Source organism: Salvelinus sp. IW2-2015, linkage group LG5 (assembly GCF_002910315.2).
Source record: "Salvelinus sp. IW2-2015 linkage group LG5, ASM291031v2, whole genome shotgun sequence".
NCBI lineage: Eukaryota > Metazoa > Chordata > Actinopteri > Salmoniformes > Salmonidae > Salvelinus > Salvelinus sp. IW2-2015.
The window spans coordinates 26619903-26637291 of NC_036844.1; the positions used below are offsets into that span (position 1 = coordinate 26619903).

The 17389-nt window shown below is 41.8% G+C and overlaps 1 protein-coding gene across 2 annotated transcripts in view; it reads left to right on the plus strand.

The window, feature by feature from the left end:
• LOC111964133 (GRB10-interacting GYF protein 1) overlaps window positions 1-17389 on the plus strand; it is a 38783-nt gene that overhangs the window by 1868 nt on the left and 19526 nt on the right. The window contains exons 3-14 of one of the 2 annotated variants that reach the window (XM_023987871.2): window positions 1-65; window positions 673-720; window positions 846-975; window positions 1091-1189; window positions 1384-1492; window positions 1609-1723; window positions 1817-2028; window positions 2150-2334; window positions 2437-2572; window positions 2660-2824; window positions 16775-16932; window positions 17071-17311. In XM_023987871.2, the coding sequence (XP_023843639.1) occupies window positions 31-65; window positions 673-720; window positions 846-975; window positions 1091-1189; window positions 1384-1492; window positions 1609-1723; window positions 1817-2028; window positions 2150-2334; window positions 2437-2572; window positions 2660-2824; window positions 16775-16932; window positions 17071-17311 (1633 nt within the window). In that variant the 5' untranslated portion in view covers window positions 1-30. The remainder of the gene's footprint in view (window positions 66-672; window positions 721-845; window positions 976-1090; window positions 1190-1383; window positions 1493-1608; window positions 1724-1816; window positions 2029-2149; window positions 2335-2436; window positions 2573-2659; window positions 2825-16774; window positions 16933-17070; window positions 17312-17389) is intronic. The other variant, XM_070443637.1, reaches the window with a different exon arrangement.

Here is a 17389-nt window from a genome sequence, read left to right on the forward strand (position 1 = left end):
AAGCCTTGAGCTCCAGTTGAAGAGAGGAGTATGACTGCTGAAACACTTAACTTCGGCCCAGAATGGTGACGCATCTCTTCGTTCTCTAACTCATTCATTCTTCTTTCCTCCCTGCTTACATTCCTAGCCCATAACCAACTCTTGTTTATAATTGAAACAATCTTATATGTCAGTAAATTTAAGAATATCTTCACTATGTTAGGGGTCCCCACTTACTCCCCATGTCCTTCACTTTTCTCCTTCCTCCCTCAGTGCCCCATTCTGTTTCCACATTGGCCCATTCTCAGCACACTGCATTCTATCCTTCTCCATTTTCTCTTTCCCCATAGGCTTGTTTTCAGAGTGAGTGCATGTCTGCATGACCTTGGTCCTTTCAGTTTTAGAATGTAAAGAAAAGAGAACCACATTTTGTTTATTGATGATTCTTCAACTTGTATATAGCTAGCTTAAAATAATGTAATGTCGCAAGTTGTCCTTCAAAATGCCTCAATCAGCAGGTTTTTACACTTAGTTGGCCCTCTCCTTATCCCTACTCCAATCATTCAATAAGAGCACCCGCAAACATAAATTCTTGCTACATTGCCAATAATTCATCTCAAAATTGTACTAAAAGATAATCATTGGCGTTGTATTGTGTACTGTTTTTATTCTGCTCCTGCTTGTTGCCCTTAGTTGTCTAGGGGAAGATAATGGGCGATGCATATCCAACTTAAACTTGAGGTGAAGATAATAGATGGATATGGTCTTACACATGGCCCAGTACTATTATGTCAGTAATAATGATTGCATTTGAAGTGTTATTTATGCATGCATGGATTGTGCTGAGGGTGATTTCTTCTCCCCAGGCTCCGTGCACTATCTAGAGGGCGGAGTGTGACGTCCCCCCCTCCCTCTCCAGCATTGCCAAAGTCCAAGCTGGCCGATTACCGCTATGGTCGTGAGGAGATGCTAGCACTTTATATCAAAGATGACAAGGTGAGCTTATGTAATGAGTGATTCACTCTAATGAGGATTCCAATACAGCTGTTTGTGTTAAAGGTGTCTGGCCGGTTATGACTAATGGGTTTGAAGTAAACCAAACTGTTCCCAGCCCCCAGAGGATATCACGCAGGATAAGGAGTTTGCTGCTATCCTGCAGGATGAGCCTGTGCAGCCTTTGGCCCTGGAGCCTCTAACTGAGGAGGAGCAGGTGAGACTGCAGGAGATATAGGAGTGGTTAGTGAGTTAGAGGTTTGCTGCTCTGATCCCTGAGAAGTATTTGGCAAGGATTAACTCTCAGATCTTAGTTGCTACTTTCACCCACGATGTACTGATCCTGTTTCAGTGTATGTTGACAAAATGTCTTTAGGTGTCAACGTCACTTTCCTTCCTTCTGTCCTGCAGAGAAACTTCTCCATGTCTGTGAACAGTGTGGCTGTGCTGAGGTTGATGGGAAAGGGAGGCGGGGCTGCCCCTGCAGGTGTGGCCAAGGGTCGTGGAGGAGGCATCAGAGGTAGCGGTGCAGTTAGTCACCACCTGGAGTGATCAGGGCGGTGCAACTATACATATGGAAATGTATTAACCGGCTGAGTAGGCCCCTGAAGGAATTTCTTATGTTTGTTTGGGCAGGGAGAGGAAGAGGTGAAGGTGCATTCTACCAAAGAGCTCCTGGCGGTCCTGATGATGGAGAGGTGGGCTTCGGTCGTTGCCGAGAAATGCTCCGCAGCCAAAGCTGGGATGACCGGTAGGCTCACTGTCCTATACTATGCTGCCCTCGCCCCCAGATGGTTATCATTCGATCATATTGATGGTTGTTTATCGTCTTTCCTTCTGTCAGGGCTGAGAGGCCCAGGTTTGAGAAGCCAATCAGGCGTGCTGAGGTAGTGCGTCCAGGGTTTGAGGAGGCGGGGCCTCTTGGCAGGAAGGACTCCTGGCGTGCCGACAGCGATAACTGGCGTACCCTCCGGGAGGAAGAGGAAGAGGCAGCAGCAGGCGGAGGAGGAGGGGGAGAGCAGCCAGCCTGGAGAGTTGCAGGAACCCGCCGTGATGGTACACACTGACACACACCTAACCACTCACACACCCTCTACTTAAGACTAATGTTGTGTATACTTTGCATGTTTTCCATGTCTGATGGACACTCCATCTCAAATCAAAATCACACACACAGATGGGGGTCCTCGGTCTGCAGGCTGGCGTGATCATGGCGGCCGGAGGAAGTTTGAGTTTGACTTCCGTGACAGCGAGGGCCCCCGCAGGGAGGACAACAGGGACGGCCTTCCTGAGTGGTGCACTGATGAAGAGGATGGAGAGATGGGCACCTTTGACTCCTCGGGGGCCTTCATGTGCATCAAGGTGTGTGTGRTGGCTGGCAGGCATTATTTCTGTCTGTTTGTCTACGTGTGTGTGTTTGCATGTTACTTATGTCTATTCTGAGCCTTATGCTTGTCTGAGCAGAAAGGCTCCAAGGGCACCATCACTGAAGAGGATCTGGAGTTTGAAGCTCTAGAGGAAGATGAGGAGAACGGTCAGGAAGGCAAGGACAATGGTCAGGAAGGCAAGGACAACTATAAGGATAACTACACTGACGGAGGTGAGACACTTTCCCTGGCTATAGTAAACAACTAACAGAAGAACTTTCTGCTTTCGTAGAATGCACATTCACCCTCTTTCTCTCTAGATGAGTGTGAAGCAGCATGTGAGGGGGTGGTCAAGTACAGGACTCCATCTCCTCCTGCTGTCTCGGCCCCTCCCTCCTCAGACCCTCTCCCTGCCCCCTGTGCCCCAGAGGCTCCCTTGGCACCCATCTCCCACCCCTTCAAAACCAACCACGTGCCCACTGAAGGTAAATATTGAATTCAGGGCTCTAAATTACAAAATACTCATTAGTAGCGCTAGTGTTCCCAACTTAAAGATTAGGAGCAGCACATAAAATTTAGTAGCACCAGAAAATAAGATTTTTTTTTTTATTGATTGAGATTTCACCAGCCACATTGGTGGGTTGTCAGGGCTCCACAATGCAAGCATTTCACTCGCATTTGTGAATAAAAATAGAAGTTAAGTAGGAGCACATTTATAGCWAAATAAATGCTGCATTAGCTGTTTTCAAAGTTTGTCATTTTGTTTCATAGCTGGTAGCTAATCAGACAACGAACTACGAATTCTATCATTTAAAAACATTTTTTTTTTTWWWGTGAGAATATGCATTGYTCTGAAGCCGAAAAATAAAGGGAATTCYKACGAGCTTCACAATGCTTATTCCACCCATGCTCTACCAAGATTTTCCACCACACAGCTTTGACCTACTACAGTAGCTGTGTTGGTATTGTGCTTCAAACTATGTGTAGGCAGGTTTCTTAGGGTTCAAACCTTCTCAAACAGCKTAATTCATACTCTTAGAGGAGGTGCTTCCACAATAATGTCATTTGTACCGCATACAAGGTAGAGTATTGGATTCTTCACAAACCACAGTAAGACATCCCATTACGCTACCATTTTAATGCGTTTTAAAATAATCAATGAATGCAAGCGTTTGCTTTTATACTTACAAGACCATCAGGCTTGATTGACCTGTTTTGTTGTAGTAATGTGGTGCATGCCTGTATTTCCTTAAACCTTTATCTTAGCAAAACATGTCATTGAGTTTWAAAAAAATCATAATAACAATCATATTTTGATCAGTAGGTACCCAACCTAACAGCAGGTGGTGTGTTGTACAGACTAGCTCAGAGCCTGTCTGCATTCCTGTTTTTTCAAATGCCATGCTAATCAATAGACAGTTCATTGCCTCTGTTAAAATAATATGCAGCTTAAAGTTGTTTGCGCTTCTGTTTCTTTGTGCAATAAAGATGGCGACGCAACAATAATACACATTTACAATAGGCCTATATCTAAAAATACATACAGCCAAATATAATGTATATACAGTACTAMTCAAAAGTTTACACCTAATCATTCAAGGATTTTTCTTTTGACTATTTTCTACATTGTAGAATAATAGTGAAGACATAACAACTATGAAATAACACGTATGGAATAATGTAGTAACCAAAAAAGTATTAAACAAATCAAAATATATTTAAAATTTGAGATTCTTCATAGTAGTCATGGTTTGCCTTGATGACAGCTTTGCAAACTCTTGGCCTTCTCTAAACCAGCTTCACCTGAAATGCTTTTCCAACAGTCTGTTCCCACATATGCTAAACACTTGTTGGCTTGCTTTTCCTGTTGAGAAACAAATGATAGTCCCACTAAGCGCAAACCAGATGGRATGGCGTATCGCTGCAGAATGCTGTGGTAGCCATGCWGGTTAAATGTGCATTGAATTTTAAATAAATCAGACGGTGACTCCAGCAAAGAACCATCACACCACCTCCTCCATGCTTCACGGTGGGAACCACACATGCAGAGATCATCCGTCCACCTACTCTGCGTCTCTCAAAGACTAAAACTAAAAATCTCAAATTAGAACTCATCAGACTAAAATACAGATTTCCACTGGTCTAATGTCCACATTTTTGCTCATTACTTAAAAATAAACAGATCACATTTACATATGTTTTCAGACCCTTTACTTAGTACTTTGTTGAAGCATTTTTGCCTTTTGGCAAACTCCAGGCTGGCTATCGTGCCTTTTACTGAGGAGTGGCCTCCTTCTAACCACTCTACCATAAAGGCTTGATTTGGTAGAGTGCAGCAGAGATGGTTGTCCTTCTGGAAGGTTCTCCCATCTCCACAGAGGAACTCAAGAACTCTGGCAGAGTGACTATCGCGTTCTTGGTCACCTCCCTGACCAAGGCTCTTCTCCCCCGATTGCGCAGTTTGGCCAGGCGGCCAGCTCTAGGAAGAGTGGTTGCGGTTCCAAACTTCCATTTAATGATGGAGGCCACAGTGTTCTTGGGGACCTTCAATGCTGCAGACATTGTTTTGGTACCCTTCCACAGATCTGTGCTTCAACACAATTATGTCTCTGATATCTACAGACAATTCCTTTGACCTCGTGGATTGGTTTTTGCTCTGAAAACTGTGGGACCTTATATAGACAGGTGTGTGTGGCTTTCCAAATCATGTCCAATCAATTGAATTTGCCACAAGTGGACTCCAATCAAGTTGTAGAAACATCTCAAGGATGATCAATGGAAACAGGATGCACCTGAGCTCAATTTCAAGTCTCATAGCAAAGGGTCTGAATACTTATGTAGATAAGGTGTTTCTGTTTTTTCTTAAATGTGCAACAATTTCTTAATCTGTTTTTGCTTTGTCGTAATGGGATATTGTGTGTTAGATTTATTTAATCCATTTTAGAATAAAGTTGAAGTCGGAAGTTTACCTACACTTAGTTTGGAGTCATTAAAACTCGTTTTTCAACCACTCCACAACTTTCTTAACTTCTTATGGCTGGGGGGCAGTATTGAGTAGCTTGGATGAATAAGGTGCCCAGAGTAAACTGCCTGCTACTCAGGCCCAGAAGCTAAGATATGCATATTATTAGTAGATTTGGATAGAAATCACTCTGAAGTTTCTAAAACTGTTTGAATGATGTCTGTGAGTATGACAGAACTCATGTGGCAGGCAAAAACCTGAGAAAAAATCCAACCAGGAAGTGGACAATCTGAGGTTTGTAGGTTTTCAAGTCTTTGCCTGTCCAATATACAGTGTAAAATTTGGTCCGGTTGCACTTCCTAAGGSTTCCACTAGATGTCAACAGTCTTAAGAACCTTGTTTCAGGCTTCTCCTGTGAAGGGGGAGCGAATAAGAGCTGTTTGAGTCAGCTCATGGCATTCTGCCAGACACCTAAGTCAGGCATGCGCCCGTGAGAGTAAGCTCTGTTCCTTTTCTTTTCTAAAGACAAAGGAATTGTCCGTTTGGAATATTATTGAAGATTTATGTTAAAAACATCCTAAAGATTGATTCTATACATCGTTTGACATGTTTCTACGAACTGTAATAACCTTTTGGACTAAGTGCCTGCGCCTCTTGAATTTGGATTTGTGAACTAACCGCGCACACAAAAAGGAGGTATTTGGACAAATGATGGACTTTATCGAACAAAACAAACATGTGTTGTTTAACATGAAGTCCTATGAGTGTCATCTGATGAAGATCATCAAAGGTTAGTGAATAATTTTATCTTTTTGTGACTCCTCTCTTTGGCTGGAAAAATGGCTGTGTTTTTATGTGACTAGGCACTGACCTAACATAATCGCATGGTATGCTTTCGTTGTAAAGCCTTTTTGAAATCGGACACTGGTGGGATTAACACGTTTCTTTAAAATGGTGTATAATACTTGTATGTTTGAAGAATTTTAATTATGAGATTTCTGTTTGAATTTGACGCCCTGCACTTTCACTGGCTGTTGTCAAATTGATCCTGTTAACGGGATTTCAGCCGTTAACAAACTATAGTTTTGGGAAGTCGGTTAGGACATCTACTTTGTGCATGACACAAGTAATTTTTCCAACAATTGTTTACAGACAGATTATTTCACTTATAATTCACTGTATCACAATTCCAGTGGGTCAGAAGTTTACATACGCTAAGTTGACTGTGCCTTTATACAGCTTGGAAAATTCCAGAAAATGTTGTCATGGCTTTAGAAGCTTCTGATAGGCTAATTGACATAATTTGAGTCAATTCGAGGTGTACCTGTGGATGTATTTCAAGGCATACCTTCAAACTCAGTGCCTCTTTGCTTGACATCATGGGAAAATCAAAAGAAACCAGCCAAGACCTCAGATTCTTTTGTTATTTTTTATTTTTTACAAATGCCTGAAGGTACCACGTTAATCTTTACAAACAGTAGTACGCAAGTATAAACTCAATGGGACCATGCAGCTGTCATACCGCTCAGGAAGGAGATGCGTTCTGTCTCCTAGAGATGAACATACCTTTGTGCGAAAAGTGCAAATCAATCCTAGAACAACAGCAAAGGACCTTGTGAAGATGCTGGAGGAAACAGGTAAAAAAGTATCTATATCCACAGTAAAACGAGTCCTATATCGACATAACCTGAAAGGCTGTTCCAAAACCACAATTTAAAAAATCCAGACTATGGTTTGCAACTGCACATGGGGACAAAGATCGTACTTTTTGGAGAAATGTCCTCTGGTCTGATGAAACAAAAATAGAACTGTTTGGCCATAATGAGCATCGTTATGTTTGGAGGAAAAAGGGCTAGGCTTGCAAGCCGAAGAACACCATCCCAACCGTGAAGCATGGGGGTGGCAGCATCATCTTGTGGGGGTGCTTTGCTGCAGGAAAGACTGGTGCACTTCACAAAATAGGCGTTATGAGGCAGGAAAATTACGTGGATATATTGAAGCTACATCTCAAGACATCAGTCAGGAAGTTAAAACTTGGTCGCAAATGGGTCTTCCAAATGGACAATGACCCCAAGCAAACTTCCAAAGTTGTGGCAAAATGGCTTAAAGGCAATGCTACCAAATACTAATTGAGTGTATGTAAACTTCTGGCCCACTGGGAATGTGATGAAAGAAATAAAAGCTGATATCTTTCTCTCTGCTATTATTCTGACATTTCACATTCTTAAAATAAAGTGGTGATCCTAAGACAGGGACTTTTTACTATGATTAAATGTCAGGAATTGTGAAACTGAATTTAACGTATTTGGCTAAGGTGTTTGTCAACTTCCGACTTCAACTGTAAGGCTGTAACGTAACAAAGTGGATAAAGTCAGAGTCTAAATACTTTCCTGTGTGTACACATTTTAAATGCAGGACACAAGTCCATTTTACCTCTGGAGAGTATGAATTAAGCTGTTTGAATCTGCAGCAACCTGCCTACACATAGTTTGAAGTACAATACCAACATAGTTATTACTGTAGTAGGTCAAAGATGTGTGCTGGAAAACCTTGGTAGAGCATGGGTGGAATCGGCATTGTAGTGCTGACGTGAATTTCCTTTTTCGGCTTCAGACCAGTGCCTATTCTCTCTAAAAACAGTTTGTTTTTACTTTCCATGGTTTTTCACCAGAAGGTTATTATGCAACATTATTATACAAKATTATAATTAAGCAATAAGGCCCGAGGGGGTGTGGTACAGTATATGGACAAAATTCCACAGCTAAGGGCTTTGACACTACACAGTGTACCTGGACACAAAGGGGAGCATTATCACTTCAAAAAAGGGTTACCTATGTGATTAGAAGAGTAAAAATAAATGTTTTGTCATGCCCATGGTGCATATGGTCTGATATACGACGGCTTTCAGCCAATCATCATTCAGGGCTCGAACCACGCAATTTATTATACAGCATAACACATGCTCTCCTTGTGTAACTTTGATAAGATCCCAGCTCATAATCCTACTGATCATTGCTCAAAGCAAACTGGCAAGAGCAAGGAAACAAAGACTGAAGCAAATATGCTTTGCCACTCGTCGGATGTGGCAGGCCTTAAACTATTACGGACTACAAAGAGAAACCCAGCTGCGAGCTGCTCTGTGATGCGAGCCTACCAGACGAGGTAAATGCCTTTTTATGCTTGCTTCGAGGCGAGCAACACTGAAGCATGCATGAGAGCACCAGTTGTTCCAGACGACTGTGCGATAACGCTCTCGGTAGCTGATGTGAGCAAGACCTTTAAACAGGTCAACATTTACAAAGCCGCTGGGCCACATAGATTACCAGGACGTGTACTCAAAGCATGCGAGGACGAACTGGCAAGTGTCTTCACTGACATTTTCAACCTCTCCCTGACGGAGTCTGTAATACCTACATGTTTCAAGCAGACCACCATAGTCCCTGTGCCCAAGGAAGCTATGTTAACCTGCCTAAATGATTACCGCCCCATAGCACTCACGTCGGTAGCAATGAAGTGCTTTGAAAGGCTGGTCATGGCTGACATCAACAGCATCATCCTGGATACCCTAGACCCAATCCAATTCGCATTCCACCCCACAGATGCACATGCAATCTCTATTGCATTCCACACTGCCCTTTCCCACCTGGACAAAAGGAACACCTATGTGAGAATGCTGTTCATTGACTCCAGCTCAGCGTTCAACACCATGGTGCCCACAAAGCTCATCACTAAGCTAAGGACCCTGGGACTAAACACCTCCCTCTGCAACTGGATCCTGGACTTTCTGTCGGGCCGCCCCCAGGTTGTGAGGGTAGGCAACAACACGTCTCACGCTGTTCCTCAACACTGGGGCCCCTCGGGTACGTGCTTAGTCCCCTCCTGTGCTCCTTGTTCACCCACGACTGCGTGGTCAAACACAACTCACCATTAAGTTTGCTGACGACACAAGTGGTAGGCCTGATTACCGACAGCGATGAGACAGCCTGTAGGGAGGAGGTCAGAGACCTGGTAGTGTGGTGCCAGGACAACAACCTCTCCCTCAATGTGATCAAGACAAAGGAGCTGATCGTGGACTAGAGGAAAAGGTGGGCCGAACAGGCCCCCATTAACATAGACTTGGCTGTAGTGGAGCGGGTCTAGAGTTTGAAGTTCCTTGGTGTCCACATCACCAACGAACTATCATGGTCCAAACACACCAAGACAATCGTGAAGAGGGCACGACAATGTCTTTTCCCACTCAGGTGACTGAAAATATTTGGCATGGGTCCCCAGATCCTCAAAAATTTCAACAGTTGCACCATCGAGAGCATCCTCACCGGTTCCATCACCATCTAGTATGGCAACTGCTCGGCATCCAACCATAAGGTGCTACATAGGTTAGTGCGTACGGCCCAGTACATCACTGGGGCCAAGCTGGCTGCCATCCAGGACCTATATACTAGGCAGTGTCAGAGGAAGGCCCAAAAATTGTCAGACTCCAGTCACCCTAGTCATAGATTGTTCTCTCTGCTAGCGCGCGGCAAGCGGTACCGAAGCTCCAAGTCTAGGAACAAAATGCTCCTTAACAGCTTCTATCCCCAAGCTATAAGACTGCTGAACAATTAATAAAATGGCCATCTGGACGATTTACCTTGACCCCCCCCACAGCTACTTGCTGTTTATCTATGCATGGTCACTTTACCCCTACCAACATGTACAAATATCCTCGACTAACCTGTACCCCCGCACATTGACTTGGTACTGGTGCCCCCTGTATATAGCCTCAATATTTTGGATTTTACTTTTTGTTTATTTGGTAAATATTTTAACTCTTTCTGGAACTGCATTGTTGGTTAAGGGCTTGTAAGTGTTTCACGGTGAGGTCTACCCCTGTTGTATTTGGCTCTTGTGACAAAGTTTGCTTTGATATTTACTATGCAATTATACAATGTAGCTGGCTGGACAGTCATGTGAAATCCATAGATTTGGACCTAATGAATTTATTTAAATTGACTGATTTCCTTATATGAACAGTAACTCAGCAAAATCTTTGAAATTGTTGCATGATGCATTTATATTTTTGTTCAGTATACTTAAGAGAATAGGAATATTCTCCATTAAGTCAGGGGTTCCAAAAAAAAATCACTCAGGCCCTCCTTCCAGCATTGGGGAACATGCCACGCGCCCCGCACAAGCACTGTTCATGAATAAATTGTTCACACCCCTCTTGTTGGCAGAAAGAACATTTTGCAGGTTTAAAGCTTATTTCCTGCAGTTCTACACATTTGTCATGGGGTGCAGAGAAACTGTTGCTGTTAAAGCTCATTTTCTTGCAAGTCTATACATTTTGCCACCTGCTAATGTGTATTCATGTGACATGAGTGACTCAAACATAAACTTGTCCATGTCATATTTCTTTTTATCTGGGTCTTTCTGACAAATAGCTCTCTTTAATATGCAATGACTGACATGACAAGGGAAACTGATGACTCATTACTCAATTTAGAAATTGCACCATGTGCATTCTACTATTAGAACTTTAAAGAGGAAGTTGAAAGCTGGACTGAGTCTCCACCCCACTCCAAAAAGAAAAACAATGTGGTGCGCCTCAGTTTGGGGAACCACATATACTAATTTCAGTATCCCGGATTTACATTTACTAAGTTTAGTCTAGTTTGAGACCAGGCTGGCACACAGCAAGTCATGTACGCAAGCGATGATTCTGATGTTTTAATCTGGTGCAGTGTGTGGAACCCCCTGACTATGTTTTACTTGTGAATGGAGATTTCAGATTTTCTGTGAATAGACTGAAAAGTTATTTAACACAGTGTTGATCAGTCGGCACACATTTAGATTATGAATGTCGATGGCAGGAGAGGGAGTTTAGGCCGGAGACGGAATGTATTCAACGCGTGTTTGAAACAGCGACGCTGTCAATCTGGTTCTGTTTACATGTGCTTTTGGGGTTCAACCATTTACTGTAGTCGGTTCAACATAGCTAACTCACTGTTTCCTAAAGTAATTTGTTTTCTCATCTATGGTTTATGTTGTTGTCTTGGTTCTTAGTCAAGGAATGTAGCTTTGCCAAGTGCAGTATTTGTACTGTCTGAAATCTGGTTAACGTTGCCTTAATGTTAACGTAGTTTGGTCTGTGCAAAGCAATTTAATATGATTAGTGTGGCAGTTTCCAAAAGTTTGGTTTTAAACTTAACATCAGTTAACTTCTCTTGGGTAGGGGGCAGCATTTGGAATTTTGGATGAAAAGCATGCCCAAATTAAACTGCCAGCTACTCATCCCCAGAAGATAAGATATGCATATTATTAGTAGATTTGGATAGAAAACACTGAAGTTTCTAAAACTGTTTGAATCATGTCTGTGAGTATAACAGAACTTATTTAGCAGGTGAAACCCCGAGGACAAACCATTCAGATTATTCTTTTTTGAGGTCACTCTCTTTTCAGTTAGWWWTCWMMMMMKKKKKWGAWWWCTAAGGGACCATCTTGCAGTTCCTACTGCTTCCACTGGATGTCAACAGTCTTTAGACTGTTGGTTGAGGTTATTCCTTTGTGTAATGAAGAAGTACGGCCATCTTGAAGGAGGGTCACTCGAAGTGTCCTGTTAGATGCGCATGACCAGAAAGCTAGCTACAGTTGGTTTTAATCCTGCATTGAACACAGATCATCCCCTCTTCAATTTGATCGATTATTTATGTTAAAAAATACCCAAAGTTGTATTACAAAAGTAGCTTGAAATTTTTGGGCAAAGTTTACAGGTAACCTTTGAGATATTTTGTAGTCACGTTTCACAATTTGGAACCGGTGTTTTTCTGGATCAAACGCGCCAAATAAATTGACATTTTGGATATCGACGGAATTAATCGAACAAAAGGACCATTTGTGATGTTTATGGGACATATTGGAGTGCCAACAACAGAAGCTCGTCAAAGGTAAGGCATGAATTATATTTTCATTTCTGAGTTTTGTGTCGCGCCTGCAGGGTTGAAATATGCTTCTCTCTCTTTGTTTACAATGGTGCTATCCTCAGATAATAGCATCGTTTGGTTTCGCCGAAAAGCCTATTTGAATTCTGACATGTTGGCTGGATTCACAACCAGTGTAGCTTTAATTTGGTATCTTTCATGTGTGATTTAATGAAAGTTAGATTTTTATAGTAATTTTAATTTTAATTTGGCGCTCTGCATTTTCTGTCTTTTTGCCAAGTGAGACAGTAGCGTCCCGCCTAAACTCAGATTTTTGGATATAAATATGAACTTTACCGAACAAAACAAATGTATTGTGTAACATGAAGTCCTATGAGTGTCATCTGATGAAGATCATCAAAGGTTAGTGATTCATTTTATCTCTTTCTGTTTTTTGTTACTCTCTTTGGCTGGAAAAATGGCTGTCTTTTTCTGCGACTTTGCTCTAACCTAACATAATCGTTTGGTGTGCTTTCGTCGTAAAACCTTTTTGAAATCGGACACTTTGGCTGGATTTACAACAAGTGTATCTTTAAAATGGTGTAAAATACTTGTCTGTTTGAGGAATTTAAATTATGGGATTTCTGTTGTTTTGAATTTGGCGCCCTGCAGTTTCACTGGCTGTTGACACGGTGGGACGCTACCGTCCCACAGACCCTAGTGAGGTTAACTGTTTAGTGTGAGAAATGATGATATATTGTGGTACGTGAACCGACCAAACAGGTTAGCTAATGTTTGTCTTATGTTAACTTTAGCTAGCCAAGTAACCTTAGCTAATTGGCTATCATAGCAGCCATGGACATACGCTAGTTTATTTGTCTGTGATCCGATTACACGCCACTGGTTCAGCAGTTACACGACTTCAGCCGTATGTGAAAAACCTTACTTGGCAAAATATATCTAGCTAGCTTTCCTCGCTTTGTTAGCTCTCATTTGACTGGTATAATGTTAGTTTAGCTACCTAGCTAATCAAAACAAAACCACCTTTAATTGACTAGCTACTTTTTTATTATTTTTTATTTGCCTGTTCGTTAGCTAGCTATCTTTCAGCTGACTAGTGTTAGCTAGCTACAGAGGCTAGATGCTTGACTTTGTTCAAGCAAGCTAACGTTAGCTAGTAAGCTACGAAGCTAATAAAAATCTGTGTGTACATTGATTAACGTCAGCTTGAATACCACCATATACCTAGTTATATACAGTAACCTAGGTTACATCCAAATTACCTAGGTGTTAGAACTGAGTTTTGGCAAAATGTCACATTGTCAGAAATGCTACAAAAATGTAGAACATCTTTGTTTCTTAACTTCTTATGGCTGCATCCCGCTACCGGGATCGATATGACAGCATCCAGAAAGTGCAGGACGCCAAATTCAAACAAATCTCATAATTAAAATTCCTCAAACATACATGTGTCTTATATCATTTTAAAGGTATTCTTGTTGTTAATCCCACAAGTGTCCGATTTCAAATATGCTTTTCAGCGAAAGCACTACAAATGATTATGTTAGGTCACCATCAAACCACAATAAGCACAGCCATTTTCCCAGCGAAAGATAGCTTTCACAAAATGCAGAAATAGATCAAATGAATCACTAACCTTTGATTATCTTCATCAGGTGACACTCATAGGACTTCATGTTACACAATACATGCATGTTTTGTTTGATAAAGTTCATATTTATAACAAAAAATCTGAGTTTACATTGGCGCGTTAGATTCACTATTTCCAAAAACATCAAGTGATTTTGCATAGCCACAGCGTTTCAACAGAAATACTCACCATAAATGTAGATGATAATACAAGTTATACGCATGAAATTATAGATATACCTCTCCTTAATGCAACCACTGTGTCAGATTTCAAAACAACTTTACGGAAAAAGCAAATCCTGCAATAATCTGAGACGGAGCGCAGAACTATAGCCAAATTAGCCGCCATGTTGGGGTCAACAGAAACCAGAAAATACATGATAAATGTTTCCTTACCTTTGATGAACTTCATCAGAATGCAGTCCTAGGAATCCCAGGTCCACAATAAATGCTTGATTTGTTAGTTAATGTCCGTTATTTATGTCCAATTAGCTACTTTGATTAGCGCCTTTGGTAAACAATTCCAAAGTCACAAAGCGCCTCCACTATAACGTGACAATGTCCAAAAGTTCCGTAACAGTCAGTAGAAARATGTCAAACGATGTACTGAATCAATCTTTAGAATGTTGTTAACATACATCTTGAATAACGTTCCAACCGGAGAATTAGATTGACTTAAGAAGAGCGGTGGAACGGACGTCCTCATGTGAAGGCGCATGGTGAATGCGTGATCAGCTCGTGGTAGTGATTACTCATTCCTGTCTCCTTCGGCCCCCCTTCACATTAGTCATCACACAAAGTTCTGTTGACTGGTGACATCTAGTGGAAGCTGTAGAAAGTGAAAACTCATCCATATCTCGCTGTAATTTCATTGAGAGCTTGGCTGAAAATCTGCCACCTCAGAAACAATTCAAACAGGAAGTGGAACTTCTCAGGTTTTTGCCTGCCATATGAGTTCTGTTATACTCACAGACATAATTCAAACAGTTTTAGAAACTTCAGAGTGTTTTCTATCCAATATGAATAATAATATGCATATATTAGCAACTGGGACGGAGGAGCAGGCCGTTTAATATGGGCACCTCTGTGCACCTTTCATCCAAGCTACTCAATACTGCCCCTGCAGCCATAAGAAGTTAACGGAAGGAATTGTGCATGTGAGAGCGATACATTTAATAAACTGTTGCATCTGCAAGTTTATTCAATCTGGCATTTTATGTCCAATGGTCAATTTTGGAAATTATAGTCTCGTTTTAAGCAGACGTCTAGAATAGGAGATCAGTAGGCTCAAATACTCAACTCAATTGCCAACGACCCTGTTAAGAAATGCGCTGTGGTTCTCGGTTACAGATGGACGACTCATGATGAGAAATGTGGAGTGTTGTTGTGTACCTCAAAGTTGATCTGCAAATTTTCATAGAGATTGGTGTCATGTTGGCATAGATATGAATTTAACTGACCTCAACCAACACTTATAATAGACGCACGCTACTGTCGTCAGGTCGATAATATCCCACCTCACGCAGCAACACTGCCTTGCTGTTGAAGTGCTGGAGATTCATTTTTAGAAGTGCTGCACATGGCATAAAAGTTGGTCTAATTTACTCGAGACTGTCCTTGAGTGTGTTGGCTATTTACGTTGAAAAACAAACCTAGTTTGAGAACAAAACAATTTTTTGAGTTTGCTTCAGCAAAGACACAAGGGCACTCGAACCAAGCGACTGTGTGCCTGTTTCTCTATCTCACAGGCACACTGTCACTTGGTTCGAGTGCCATTGTTGTCATGTTAACCTTCCACCCTTAAAGGGGTATCTGAGAATTTGTCATCTGTGACATTTTGATTAAAACACTTGGATCACAAAAATGATTTTTTGTTGTTGCAATAAACCACATCACTTCTAGCTAGTAATACATGTATTGTTTTACAAACATTACAAAGCATTCTCACCTGGGTTCTTTTGGGTTTTTTGGTCTAATTATTATGGCCCAAAAATATTCTGAGTGGCTGGTAGATTTTAAATTTACCTGCCACAGTGGCTGGTGGACCAAAAATGTTGTTTCAGGCCCTGCACTCATTCATTGCTATGATCATTGATCTCCTGAATAAGCTATCCCTTTTCATTTCTGGGCCCCCAAATCTTTGGATATACTGGTAAAGTTACCAGGTTGTTGGCTCGCTAGCCAATGATGTAATATGACTGAACAAAGTGTAAACAAATGGTTAATGACGCGCAAGTAGTTCTAGAACGTTCCACAGTGTTGTGGTTTGTGAATGTAAAATTCAGTCCCGGCGATCCGCTATAGGTAAGATAAAAATGTTCCTCCGGTAATGTGTCAGATCTCTGAAACAACGGTACTGCGAAGCCTTATTACAACAAGTATCTAGGATATATTTTTTTTCCTTGTCTCAGTGCTCCCAATATAAAACTCCTGTTCGCACAGCAAAATATTTAGTCGCATATGTGACCAATTTGGTCGCACTTTAGAGCCCTGACTGAATTACTGATATGCACATGTTGTGTACTAAAGCTAGGACAATAAACCGAAAGTATCGACAGTGACCATTTATCGAAGATATTTTATGGTTATCAATAATAACGATAAGTAGCTTTTACTGTTAATATGGGCTATTGCTAACGGGACAATTTATAATGTTCAAATTGGAGTAGTTTAAAGGGTCAAATACACATAACTGGTGCTTATTCATTTTATAAATGAACCGTTGTCTTGATAATTCAGTCAATTTATCATGTTATGTGTTTTTGTCCATTTCGTCTCGTTCTTGTGAACCATTTTCACTTTGTGTGGGCATCAGATTGTATCTGCTCCAGAGAATGTTTCACCTGTATGCTCAGTAGTGGCCCTAGTACAGTAGTTGTACATGTCTCATCCCCTTTCCCCCTGTTCTCTCTGTGGTCTCACAGGCAGCTCACCTCCAGGGAGTGGTGCTCAGCTCAGTCCAGACCCCTCCTCCTCCACCACCACTTCCTCCAGCCTGATGCCTCCTCCCTCCTTTGGATCTCTCCTCCCATCAACAGGGGGAGAAGTGGAGGAGGACGAGGGCATGAAGCACCTGCAACAGGTAGGGTTGCATTACCATGTCAATTAGACATGCGTTCATTTTACATCCAATTTATTGTCAGGATTACGATTACACTTGATATACTGGCTGAGTGTTATGTAAATGTTCATATTTTTTTATCTTCTCCCACCCTTGTAGGAGGCTGAAAAGATGGTGGCATCTCTGCAGGACACATCCCTTGAGGAGGAGTGTTTCACCCAAGCACTGCAGGAGAGCCACAACATTACCTCCCAATCTCACACACACCCAGCCCCACACTCACACACACACACCGCTGGACACACGCACTCCCACTCTGCCCATAGGGACTGTGCCCTGCCACTCTCCCACGAGGCAGCCATGAAGTGGTTCTACAAGGACCCCCAGGCAGAGATCCAAGGTAGACACACACATTCACAATTTTTAGCAGTTAGTGCATTTGGAAAGTATTCAGAACCCTTGACTTTTTCAACATTTT